The 13,157-nt window shown below is 42.9% G+C and overlaps 1 protein-coding gene across 3 annotated transcripts in view; it reads right to left on the reverse strand.

The window, feature by feature from the left end:
* The window catches only part of PHF23 (PHD finger protein 23), a 144,096-nt gene extending 131,297 nt beyond the window's left edge, over nt 1-12,799 (reverse strand). The window contains exon 1 of one of the 3 annotated variants that reach the window (XM_044076706.1): nt 12,213-12,799. In XM_044076706.1, the coding sequence (XP_043932641.1) occupies nt 12,213-12,246 (34 nt within the window). In that variant the 5' untranslated portion in view covers nt 12,247-12,799. Of the gene's footprint in view, nt 1-8,689; nt 8,792-9,120; nt 9,170-12,212 lie in introns of those variants that run through there. The other 2 variants (XM_044076707.1, XM_044076708.1) reach the window with 2 other exon arrangements.
* Between the last annotated feature and the right edge of the window lie 358 nt (nt 12,800-13,157).

The raw sequence follows: 13,157 nt of genomic DNA on the forward strand, positions 1-13,157 counted from the left end.
AGAGCATAAGGGTTAGCTCAAGGATAGAATGGAAACCTCAGAGACAATACAATGAGACAGTCACACCCTGTCCCAAGAATCTGAGAATCAATTGCAACAGATCTAAAAACCCCTTCACGGAGAAAGGATGACCTATCATAGCAAAGGATGCAGACTACAGCCTGGCCATCTGTTCCAGGCATGGCAGCCCCTGGGGGGGGGGGGGCACAGTTGTAGTAGGAGTCTAGGAGAGAAGCCTGTAAAAGGTACAAAGATGCCAATATCTATTCACCCTTAGGGAGGCTTGTCATCCATCTCCAAATTCAATAAAGGGAATGAACAGTGGCAGAGGCCATGAAGGGTACCAAGACAGCACCCCCCCCCCCCAAAAGAGGAGCAGTGGGAGGATTGGAGATCAGAATTTGCTCCCATCAGGCTTGGCTATGGAGGCTCTGCATCCAACCTAGATGGTGAGAACATCTGATGCTCAGCCTCTATCTTCCAAGTCCCACCCCCCCCCCCCCATCCATATTTTCGCTCTCTGGTATTTGTCTCCTACTCTTTTGGTCTTTCCTCTCTCAGGACCAGGAAAAAACAGAAGATTTTTTAGAACCAACTTACTGCACCTGTCCAACAAATTCCCTTTGGCAAATTGCAAAGCGTGCAACCTATTTTTAAACAGCAGAGACACTATTCATGCCTGTTTTGCGGGAAATAGTGTGCCCATGCTTGGTGCACTTCTTTAAGGGAAAAATAGAGGAGGGGAAGAAGTTCTTACAACAACAACAACAACAACAAACACCACAGCACAAGCTGAGAGAAAGTACAGTTGTGTACACTTACCATAAATGTAGATGTTCAAGTGTATTCACTGTTGCAGTCATCACACGTGGGTTATCTACTTGCGGGTAGCCCTCAGTCGGCCCAAATACAAGAGACTTAGTATTTCTGTCTCAGATGTCGCTTCTTCCATGACGTCAGGGGTATTAAAACAGGTAGCTGACACATTTACATCAGTTTTTCTTGCTCCAAATGTCAGAAGCCCCCAAACAGGGAGCTAGGAATTGGTGTAGAAAACACCACCAGTAAAAAGTAAATATCAATACCAGTAGGAATAGCCATAGAAGAGAGAAAGAAATATAGAAAACTAGGGGGATGGAGGGAAGGAAACCAGAACTGCAACAGTAAATACTCTCGAACATCTATGTTTATGGCAAGTGTACACAACTGTACTATGTTCTTCGTGTTTCACTGTTTCAGTCATCACACTTGGGTTTATTCTAAAAAGCTGAGGAAGGGTGGAGGCAGTCAGGAAGAGTTTGGGATGGCTAGTAGGCCTTGCAAGACTGCTGTAGCAAATCCTGCCCTGGATTTGGAAAAGATAAGCAGGTGGTAATGCTTGGTGAAGGTGTGAATAAAACTCCAGGTAGCAGCTTCCACTATGTCCCTGGTAGGGACTCCCCTGAGAAATGCTTTATAGGTATATGTAGCCCTAGTGGAATGTGTTCTGACCCCCTGTGGGGTTGGTTTCCATAGTGGCTGTAGCGAAATGGATGCAGTGTGCTATCCATTTGGAAATGGTTTGTTTTGAAATGGCCTCGTCCTCTACCCCTGTTGCAAAGCTGAATAGCAGGTCAGATTTTCTGAAAGGCTTATTCCTATCAAGGTAGAACCTGAGCAGTATGTGTACATCCAGAGAGAGAGAGCCTTTCCCTTTTTTATGAGGATTAGGGAGAAAGAAGGTAAATGGATGGATTGGTTGGGTTGAGACAGGCTTTAGGCAAGGAAGGAGGGATTAGCCCAAGAGAGACCCTGTCAGCATGAAATGAAAAGAGGGGCAACACCACAGCCATCAGTGCTTGTAACTCAGACACTCTTCTAGCTGGAGGCTGGCAAGGAAGCTAAAAGAGAGCCAAAGAGGGAATTTTTTCACTGAAGCACAAGTTCAAAGGGGGAAGCATGAAGGTAAAGTCAATTCTCAAGCAGGGGTGGGTGTTCTCCTTGGTGGCCTTAATTGTTTGCTCCTCTCAGGAACTGTATGATGAGAGGGTGAGAGAATAGAGATGACTCAGTGTTGTAATGAGCAGAGATGGCAGAGGCATGGATTTTAGAGGAGGAGAAAGATAAGCCTCTATGGAGTAGTTCTGCTGGGTAATCCAGGATTAAAGGTAAGGAGGGTACTGATGTGTCCTTTCCTTTAGACTGAATCTAAGAACAATACCTTCTCCACTTTTCAGCACAGGATTTCCTAGTACTGGGCGTTCTGTCTTCCAGGATGACATCCAGCACCTGCTTGCTTAGGGTTGCTGGTGGACTATTTAAGGAATAAGCCAGGCTACAAGACTTAGGGTTTGCAAATGTGGATGCAAAATCTGTCCCTCCTGCTGGGAAAGCAGGGTTGGGGTCTTGTGTAGGCACCAGGGTGGCACCGTTATCAGGCTGCGCACTAGTGGGTACCAGTGTTGGCGTGGCCAGTCCGGGGCAATCCGACTTGTCCTTGGCATGTCTTGAGTAAAACTCTTGAGAGAAGGGACAGAGGGGGAAAGGCATAGATTGAGAGGTTTTCCCATTGAAAGGGTAGGGCATCCACCTTCCAGGCCCTGCTGTGAGGGTTTCTGGTGCAGAATTTGCTTAACTGGTGGTTGTTGGAGGCAGAGAGCTCCACCTATGGGGTCTCCCACTTCTGGATCAAAAGGTTGAAGGTGATGGGCTCCAATTTCCACTCTTGTGGGTCTAGGAGATTTCTGCTCAAGTAGTCTGCCAGTGAGTTTTGTTTGCCTGGAAAGAACTGAGCTTGTAGATGGATTTGGTTGTCCAAGACCATGGCTATCCTGCAGAGTGGGCAAGAATGGGTTCCACCTCGGTTTGTTGACGTACCACAACTGTGGTGTTGTCTGTTTTTATCAGCAGTTGTCCTGGAAGGAGTAGGTATCTGAAAGCGGTCAGGGCATTCTGTACAGAAAGCATCTCTTTTTTGGTCGATGTACAGGAGAATTTGACTTGGGCTCAAGTGGCCCTGAATACATTTGCCTGCCATGTGAGACCCCCATGCACAGACTGATGCGCCTGTGGTCAGGGTCTGGGTGGCATGGGGTCGAGTAAAAGTCACTCCCTTATTGTGGTTGCATGCTTCTGCCGACCAAAGGAACTCTTTCAGACAAGGTATGATAGGAATAACTGTTTCCAGGTCCCGAGAATGTTGGCATCAAAAGACTAAGTACCACTGAAGTTTCCTGATAAGCAGTCTTGCATATGGAATTAGCAGAATACAGGAGGTCATGAACCCTAGGGCTTGCAGTATTTTTCTTGCAGATAGCTGGGTCCTGGTAGCCATTTGTTTGAAGTAGTCTGTCAGATACACCTGTTTTTTTCTGAAGTGAGAAATGCCATCTGGGAAGTTGGGTCCAAGCTTGCTCCCAGGAATACAATCTTTTGAATGGGTACCAGTTGCGATTTCTTTTCATTGTACCACAATGAAGTGAGAAGGCTTTTTACAAATACCTGGTGCTGAAATAACAATTCCTGACTGTCCGCCCGAATCAGGCAGTCATCCAAGTAGAGGTAAAATTTGGATGTTTCTCTGCCTGCTGTATGCAATGGCTGGAGCCAGGCATTTTGTGAATACCCTGGGTGCAGTAGATAAGCCAAAGGGAAGTGCAGAGAACTGATAATGCATAGACCCTGCTCTGAAACGGAGATACTTCCTGCATGACTTCCTTATGGGGATGGGCAGATAGGCTTCTTTTAAGTCTAGGGTGAGTAACCAGGCATCCTTGGCTAACACAGGGAGAAGCTGTTGCAGGGTAAACAACTTGAATTTTGGTACTACCAGGTAGGTGTACAATGTTGAGGACCCATCGGTCCCGAGTTATGGACGTCCAGTTTTTTGCATGAAGGGCAGGTTTTCCTCATAGGGGCACAAGCAATTGGGCAGGGCTGGGAAGTAGAGTTGAAAAATCATTGCGAACTTTTTCCATACGGAGGTGGCTTACCACCTCCTGCTTTAGGGGTGGGGGCACTCCATTGCTTAGATCTCTGCATACCCTGAGACTGTAGTCTAAGTGGTCTGTTGTCCATAGGTCTTGTTTGGAGAGGCCTGGAGGGGGCTGGAAAGGACCAGTGTTTAGAAGAGCAATGCCTACTGAATCTAGGTGGTTGCATTTGTAGGAATTATTTTAACAGTTTGCATAGATTTAGACTTTTCTTCCATCTTTTTAAGAACTACTTCTGCTTTGGTGCCAAACAGTCCTTATTCAAGGAAGCGTCTAGTAATTTAGATTGGACATGATCTGGCAAGGTCTGCTCCTTTAGCCAAGTATGTCTTCTCAGTACAGAGCCAGTGACTGCTGGCCTGCAAGATGCTTCTAGGACATCAAAGCCAAACTGCAAAGTATGCTTACCGACTTGGTCTAAGGTTCTGCAATTCTTTATTTTCTGCACAATCTGGAAAGGTTACCACTTTTTGTTTAATAAGTTCCATAAAATGATGCTGGTATTTCAGCATGTGAAACTGGCAATTCAATGCTCTTATAGCAAGAGTTGCAGAAATATATACCTTCTTACCCCATCTGTCCAAATTTCTGGAATCCCTGTCCAAGGGGGCAAGATTTTTGGCTGTAGTAGCCTTAATACCTTTAGGTCTCTGGGTCAGCAGTAGAATTCTTGAAAAGAAACTTGTGAGAATTGGGTACTCTGTAGTACCAGTCATGTTTTCTAGGGGGCGGAGGTAGAGTGTCTGGAGTAAGGCTGGATTCCATGAAAACATCATCCACAACATCCAGGACAGGGGGTATAGCTGAAGACCTGTGCTGAGGCAACTCTAAAAGTTCTCCAAGTCTCTTTTCGGGCGACTGGCTCATTACAGCACCGACCAGGCATTGATTACAGCACTGACCGGGCATTGATTAATAGACACAAGATAGCATTAACACCTGTACATACCTAGGAATAAAAGAGTAAATCACGAAAAACACCAGCTGACTCCAAGTCAAAGCTTACGAGTTCATAGGGGCAACACTGAACAGGACTTCAACCGCGGCAACCCATCCTCCAACCAAACTTCAAAAAATTGCACCGCAGGCTCAGAAGCTAATCCACAGAAAGTACCCACTCGACTAATCTTGAAGACTCTAGGGTCAATGGCAGCAACAATAACTAGTTCACCTAGCCAAATTTTACATGAGAATTCTACAACGGCCACTAGCATCTCAATGGTCCTTGCTATATCAGCCCGTGTAGGACGAGATTCTAAATACCAATCTTTGCAGAAGGATCTAGCTTGGTAGACCCATTCCAAAGAAATCCTTCTGGGCTGTCCCTTCATCCTCCCAGAGCCTAAGGCCATAGCTATAGTAACCACTAACACCTACCAGATAGGGTGGGACATTTTCTGAGCAAGACTGTTCAAGACACTAGGCCGCCCTTACAGGCCAATGTTCTGGAACTAAGAGCAGTGCTTTTAGCATTGCAAGCCTTTCAATCAGCTCTTCATCTGGGAATAATTGCTAACCAAACAATATGTTAGTAGTTTGGTACATCAATCAGAGAGAAACCAAAATCTTACCCCTTTTGTCAAGAAGTTCTCAGAGTGTGGCAGTGGGCGACCTCTTCCAACCGCTTTCTGACAGCAATGCACACATCCCGAGAAGTTCCAATGTGATAGACAAACTGAGCAGCCTCACAAATGCACTCTCAATGCAACAGCGGTTGAAAAGATTTTCCATCAATGGGACCAGCCTTGCTGCGACCTGTTCACCTCTCCCCTAAACAAGTGCAGCAGCTACTCTGCCCCAATTCCACCCCCAGGGAACTCACCTAAAGACATTTTCCACAACTGCCCCCTGACTGATGTATGTATTTCCCCTAAGGTCTCCCAATTCCAAAATTTTTACAGAAAGCACTCAGAATGATGAGCAAAGTAATCCTTATTGCACTTCAGCAGATATGTTTCCCCTTTCTTTGGGCTTATCCGATTCATTGAACTTAAGATTCTAGACCTGGCTCCAGACCTTCCATCACATCCAGACGGACTAGTTCATCCAGACATTCTGAACCTCAAACTGACAGCATGGTTCCTCAAGTTCCACTAGTTGCCAGGCATTTTAAACGCTCAACCTATGCTCACACTGGACAGCATCAAAGCTGACTACAGAGGGGGGGGACTTCTGGAAATATCTACACAGACAAAATGCAGGAGTCAAAGTTCCCAGTAACAAAGAAGGCTCAGACAACTAGAGTTTTTGACATCCAGATCCAAGAAGTTATATTACCACGCTACTAAGCCCTTAACAGACACAGAATACAATTTTTCCCTTTGGTATATACCCAAGCAAGCAACTGCAACAATTGGAAATATATATATATATATATATATATATATATATATATATATATATATATATATATACTTGGCCTGTGTCAAGAGAGAACATGAAGAGATAGTTATGTCTCAAAGGATCCCCACCCTATGGAATAGGCTCTCCATCTACATGAAGCTGAGATGATTCCTAACCCTTCAAAAAACTTGAACACTGGATGGGCAGAGGTCAACAGCAAATAAATTAAATTCCAAACTGGTCTCAACATCACAGGATTAGACTATAAAATCAAATATCTGTTTTTTTTTTTGTAAAAAAATCAGAAATCTTGCTCTGAATTTCAAAAACTGAAATAAAGAAATGAACATCCCTACAATTTAAATTAGCACTACTAAATGGAAGGGCCCGTGTCTCAACTAACCTCAAAACCAGAGAGGATGAGGAGTTGGGAGGATTGACAGACATTGGGCTGTTTATGCAGCCTGTGCTTTCTTTTAACTGAAAAGGGGGGGCATTCTTCTAGAAGCTCACTGGTACATCTCAGTGCTCAAGAAGGAAAACTGACTTGAAAACACAACCTCATACAAAGTGAGCCATCAACATGCTATTTATGACTGCAAAGAGAGAAATTCTCTCTGCAAATACAGCACTTAGATGTATTTCGCTCAAAGACAAATTCCTTAGATCTCACTTCAATCCTGTGGAGAATGCTTCCCAAAGCCACGGTCCAATTCAGTAAGCAGGCAGATGCAAAAAAGCAGTGTACCAGCAAGGGAAGAAAATGTTAATTTAAAAAAAGAGGGTTTTTTTCCTAAGTTGGTGTTGTTAGCATACAAGTACACACACTTACCTCACAATTAGAAAATCTGCTACAAAAGCTAATCATCTTAACACATCACTATAAACAAAGCCTTATTATAACAAAGAAACTGTCCAATTGTGAAACAGATGTGTACAGAAAACAATTTCTGTCCTGAATGTGTAAGGCATATAATTTCTTTCCTCTAAAAGGAAGACATCCCAGGATCCCAACAAGCATCTAAATAATGCTAAAATGGTAAGAGTCCCCATAAATAAGTGGCCAAGGGTCATGCAACAGCAGTTCTCTTCTCTTGCCAACAAGACCTATGAGCTGTAAGTAGAAAACAGCCAATATCAACTAACTAAACATACAAAGAGACAGAGAATTAAAGTACTGAAAGTCCGTTTTTATTTGTATCTGAACAGTCATGGGTAACAGTTACAATACCACTCCAATGGTAACCTACATGGAAAATTTATCCTGTTCATTTCACTAGCTCAACACTATGCTCACAGGATGCTAAATTGTGTGACAAGCAATACGATAACTATCTACAAAATCATAAAACAAGCCAACACCCCAAGAGATATCATCTTTCCAACCCAAACTCTTTCAGAGAACTACTACCCAAATAAATTCCAAGACCAAGCTAGTATGATTCAAATTAACAAATACAGTTTACATGTCAAAAAATAAATAAATAAACACACGTGATCCAACCTACTGAATGTGTCCTCACAAACAAACATAGTGTATGCCCACTCACTATCAAAACCAAATAATGTTTTCAAAATGAGCCGTTAATCATGATGCTTCAATATATATGGATTCCGTAAACAACAAGCAGCACACAAATGCTACCTGCGAAGTTTTAAATACAGGAAACAGAAGAACATACAATGCATGCAAATACAGTTGTTAACAAGCACATGAAAGTCAACCTCCTCAACACGGCATTCAAATTATTTTACATCTGAGCAAAAAATATACGAGTGTCAAAGGAAAGGCCTAAAATCCATTTGTACAGCCTTCTAGGACTAAAATTTGCCAGTTATTCACACCCACACTAAAATCTGTCTGTGTATGCCCCCCCCCCCCCAACAAATCTTTAAGGCAAAACAAAAAGTTAAATGTAGCCCCCCCAACAAATCTTTAAGGCAAAACAAAAAGTTAAATGTAGCCAGAAAACTATCACCAATGTTTCAGCCAGGCCTTGCCTTATTCATCTGCCCACTTAAAGAATATGATGAAGACAACAGCGGACAATGTAACCAATACTGACAGAAGGATGTGGTTGTGATTCCACCTCCATTCAACCACCAGAGTATCCCAAACACACCAAAAACGTACCTTTTTTTACATTCTCTATAATTCTCCATACAGGATGAGTTTTTGCAACCAGAAGCACAGAATTATAAAACACAAATCCCTTTACAGCTCAGAGAAAGTCCGTCTTGGATACCGTAGACTATTCTATTTCAGAACTACACTAGTCTGAAAGGATAGGCACCCATGCATAGAAAACCTTATTTACTTCATGAAATATAGAACGATGCTTCGGACAGACATTTACAAAACACTACAAACCCACCTTGGCCCCACCCCGTGGTCAATGGCTGTACGGACCTTATTAACTGATAACAATTGTTTTGTCTTTTCGGCTTTTTCCCGATTAGGAGTCGCCACAGCGGAACTCCGGTCCGCTAATGATTGGCAATACAGTTTTTTATACTGCCGAGTTTCCAACCCGACGCCCAACCTTCAGCGAAGGAACGCACATTCACGCATGCCTTTCGGAGGCCACTCGACCGTGGGGAGGACATGCAGACTCCACACCGAAGGCACTCCAGCTGTGAATCGAACAGGAGAACCTCTTGCTGTGAGGCTACCGCTGTAGCGCAGCGACTTATTAACTGATAAATTAAATTATTATTAAAGATTTAACGATGTTTTTTCACCCGATGCCTTTGCTGAAAATAGATATACCTAGACGGCAAGTGTCAAATAAATAAAACTTCTTACAGCTTTTAGCCAGAAAGTGGAAAGGGTTCCCCATCTTGCATTCACCGGGTTCCTGCACTGCTAAAGTAAAACGATACCGGTAATCTCCAAGTGTAGTACCTCACAGTTAGCTCTGCGCATCTTTGGGCTTGGCCTAACGGATCGGCAGGGGAAAAACGAGTTCGAGTGACAGGCATGCTAATTTCCACAGTCTCGAAATTGTGTATAGTACGTAAATCACTACACGAAGTCCAAAAGAATAAAAACAAAAATACGCTCCCAAAACAAAAGTATTAAGTGAAACCGGCATTAATCGTTAAAATAATAATGCACATTTCCACATTCTGCATACTAAATGACTACATCACAAAATAAGTAAACATCACAAAATAAGAACAAAGTCCAAAAGAATAAAATGCTCCAAAAACAAAAAAATACAGATGTCCCGGTCTCAGGTTTGACTGTAACCTACTAGGCATCAGCTATGAAGCCGGAAGTAAGCGCAAAAATAATAAAACGGTCCCGCTCACACGTTTGACGGCATGGTTTGTGTTGCATATTCATATGGATTGTCATTACTACATTGTTATTAAAATTTGACTATTTTTTCATGAATTTAAAAAAAAGGTACAATTCAAGGAAATATCTGAATACTCCAACCTACTCATACTGCATGTTTACGACTATTAAAGTCTGTGAAAATCTAAAGTTTTGTGACTATTAAAGTCTGTGAATAGTTTGTTTTATTTGTGTGAATAGATGTGTTTTTTCTGAATTAAAAACACAGTATGATTCAACTAAACAACTTAATAGTTGTATGCTTTGAATGTTCATGCCGATGCTGCCTTGCAACGGCAGTGGCAATGTGAATATTCATACGGGAGCGAGGTACGTGTGGCTGGAGGCGTGTTTGGGGCGGGATTTGCTACTGCGCATCCTGCGAGGTACTACACTTGGTGATGTCAAATAAAACTTATCCTAGATCAATCATACATTCGAACAACAGACAGACCATAGCAACCTCACCATTCAAAAAGCACCAGAGCTGGCAGAGGGCCGGTAAATTGATATGAAAGCCCCCCCCCCCCCCTGCATTAGTTAGGACCCTTGCTCTGTAATTTTTTAACATGCAACATCACCAGCATAAAAGCAAACTACCGTCAGAAATGTGGTAACAGGTTTACTCAACCATGCTGTGAAAAGACATACAGGCATTCTGAAGTGAGCTCTTAAATCATTGCCTTCAGCACTAATACCCCCTCTTATGGCACAACATACAACTGACGCACAGATAACACACGTGATCAACCATCAAGCTGTAGTGCGCTCTTGCAGCACAATGCCCCAGTTTCCCCAAAAAGCCAGTGCGATATTCACTTTGGCCTATCATCTACCAAAGTCCATGTTGTTTTTCGTCATTCATACTTCTCCCGGCAAACAAATCCATGACCACGAAGAAAGGAAAAAACAAATGCACTGAATTTGGCTTATAAACATATGCAATCATCGATTCTTCGACAATTTAAGGTAGACGTGTTTGCACAAAACCCGTGCAAACAGTATGCATACATCATTTTATTCTACTACTCAAACTGGGCTCCCGCTTTCTTGTTCGTGGTCAGTTACTTTTCCGTAACACCCAAGCCTGAACTTAAGACTCCGTACAAACACTACCGGAAAAAATAATGAGAAACTTTCGATGACGGTGTGACATTTTTCGGGTTGTCTCGAAGTACTGTTGAAAAATTGACAACCACTTAAGATAACTCCCCTACAGTAAAAGCGCCAACAATACAGCACCTACACACTAACCAGAGTTTGCACAAAATGGATACTGCACCCCACGGCATTGAAATGCTACAATAAAATGATACACCTGCAGAAGGGGATATACAAAAACAAGGAAGAAGCACCGCTGCACAAGTTGACAATGAAAGACAGCATGCGTACTTTATGGGGCGATGTATTCATTATTAAACAAAATATAGCTACGTGAACAAAGAATTAGTCTGCAAGGTAAAACAGGTGGTAATGACACCACTATTAACTTAGTAAAGTGAATTTTTTCCCCGTAAACAAACTTAGGACAGGCCTTAAGCACATGCGCTGCTCTGTGGCAACTGCTGCCACGAAGAAGCACATAACACATACGATCCATTCTACAAACAATAAACACAAAAACTAAGTTGCCCATAGAACTGCTGCGGATGGGTGCTAGAAACAGCACCCATCCCTCGCAACAAAAAGCTTTAAAAGGGTACAGGGCAATAAAATAAATAAAACTCAATGTAAAATGTTTCTTCCCTAAAATCGCAATATTGTAAATACAGTACTCGAGGATTCCGCCAACATCTGCGAAAAATAAGACAACACTGTCTGACAACAAAAGTAGCTGATCCCTCCCAAGCCGATCAATTTCAAACACCAAAGGAATAAGCGGAAAACATTACCCCTGAATGACCAAGAAGACAAATGCCAAAGAAAGCTTTATAACATACAAGTGTTGCTTTACGGTACAAACACACAAATTCGCTTGAAGCAAGACAAATCTACGATGAACGTGTTTAAAAGAATACAAAAATGTAAGTGGTACACTATGGCGACTCCATATTTCAATAGGAGTGTCCCTTGATGAGCAATCAAACACATCGCTCATTCCAGCCACTGTATCAATTTCAACACCCATTTCTCTACAAATTATGTGCTATTACTTTATAACACACTGTTGGTCATTCAACAGCATCGTGTGACACCAAAACATGCAAAATACTAAACAAAATACAGTCTGCAAAACGGTGTTTACAAAACACCATCCCCCAACCCGTCAGTTCCAGGACATCTACCCACACAGCGGCTATTGTTCGGGGTCTCCCCGTCAATCTCCCATCATAGCTACAGCACGTTATTGTTTACCTACTCCTTCGAACGAGAAATGATCTCGTCAGTTTTCGTTCAAGAAGCTAAACACCAAAGCATTAATTTTCCACAAACCCACAGTTTGCCCATCAGTCGTCTACCGTTTGCTTACAATTTCACTTATCTAACACACAGTCGAGTATTATCAGAACGCTGTTGCCAAATGTCAGCATCTCCATCTTCTTTTTCACACTTACCGTCTGCGGTCGGTTCCGCCATCGCCTCCAACATACTTCGCTCAGAGCTGGACGGGATACGTCTTCCCTGGCCGCCGTACTGCCCGCTAACAGAAATCTCGAAAAGGGTGGCGGCTTGGTGCTCGCTATCCAAGGGACAGCAGATCCGTGGCTATAGGATCGAAGATGTATCACCTGCAGCTGGCCAGAGACCACAGACTAATACTACGATGTACGTTATATCCTTTGCTTTCTGTTAGTAGAGCCTTTTTCTATGATTTGTATCCAGTAAACAAAGTGCTTCCAAAAACAGGTATTTTATTACCAAATTAATAACGCAGAGGGCCCGAACTTAATGCCACAATCTCACTGCCAGGCCAGGACTCGCGATGGAGTTCTCTTTCAGCACCTCACAGAAATGCCCCACTCTGGAAATCCCTGCCGTGGAACCATACTATCAATTAATTACCCTACTGGAACTGTAGCACTGGCTATCTTACCCATTGGGTTCCGTGTCGGATAGAACATCCAACAGACCCGAATCAACCCATCGCAGCGGTACCAGTTACATAAGAACTATGGGTATAGTAGTCTGTATTTCTGTAACGTACGCCGCCTCTCACAGCAAACAAAGTACAAAAACTACAACTCCCAAAAATTATGGCAAAACCCGCCTCTGTCTCCCGCCCTCACAGACCTCGTAATCACGCCCACAAAAGGAAGATCTTAAACGATGATGGGAGTTATAGTCTTTCGTTATTTTAGTGCGCTTCCTGTTCAGAAAAGCGCGTCATAACATTCTCGATGGATATTATTTTTGTCACGTGTGTTTAACAATATGGAGTCTCCATGAGGGAATGTTTACCAACTGTAAGAGCTGTGATGTTGTATTTCCTATATTACATCGGTGATCCTTGCTTCAGCTCGTATTTCTCAACAGTTCCTGATTTTTTTCTTAAAATGTAA

The sequence above is a fragment of the Protopterus annectens genome, chromosome 7.part0 (genome assembly GCF_019279795.1).
Source record: "Protopterus annectens isolate FY-2018-M chromosome 7.part0, PAN1.0, whole genome shotgun sequence".
Lineage (NCBI taxonomy): Eukaryota > Metazoa > Chordata > Ceratodontiformes > Protopteridae > Protopterus > Protopterus annectens.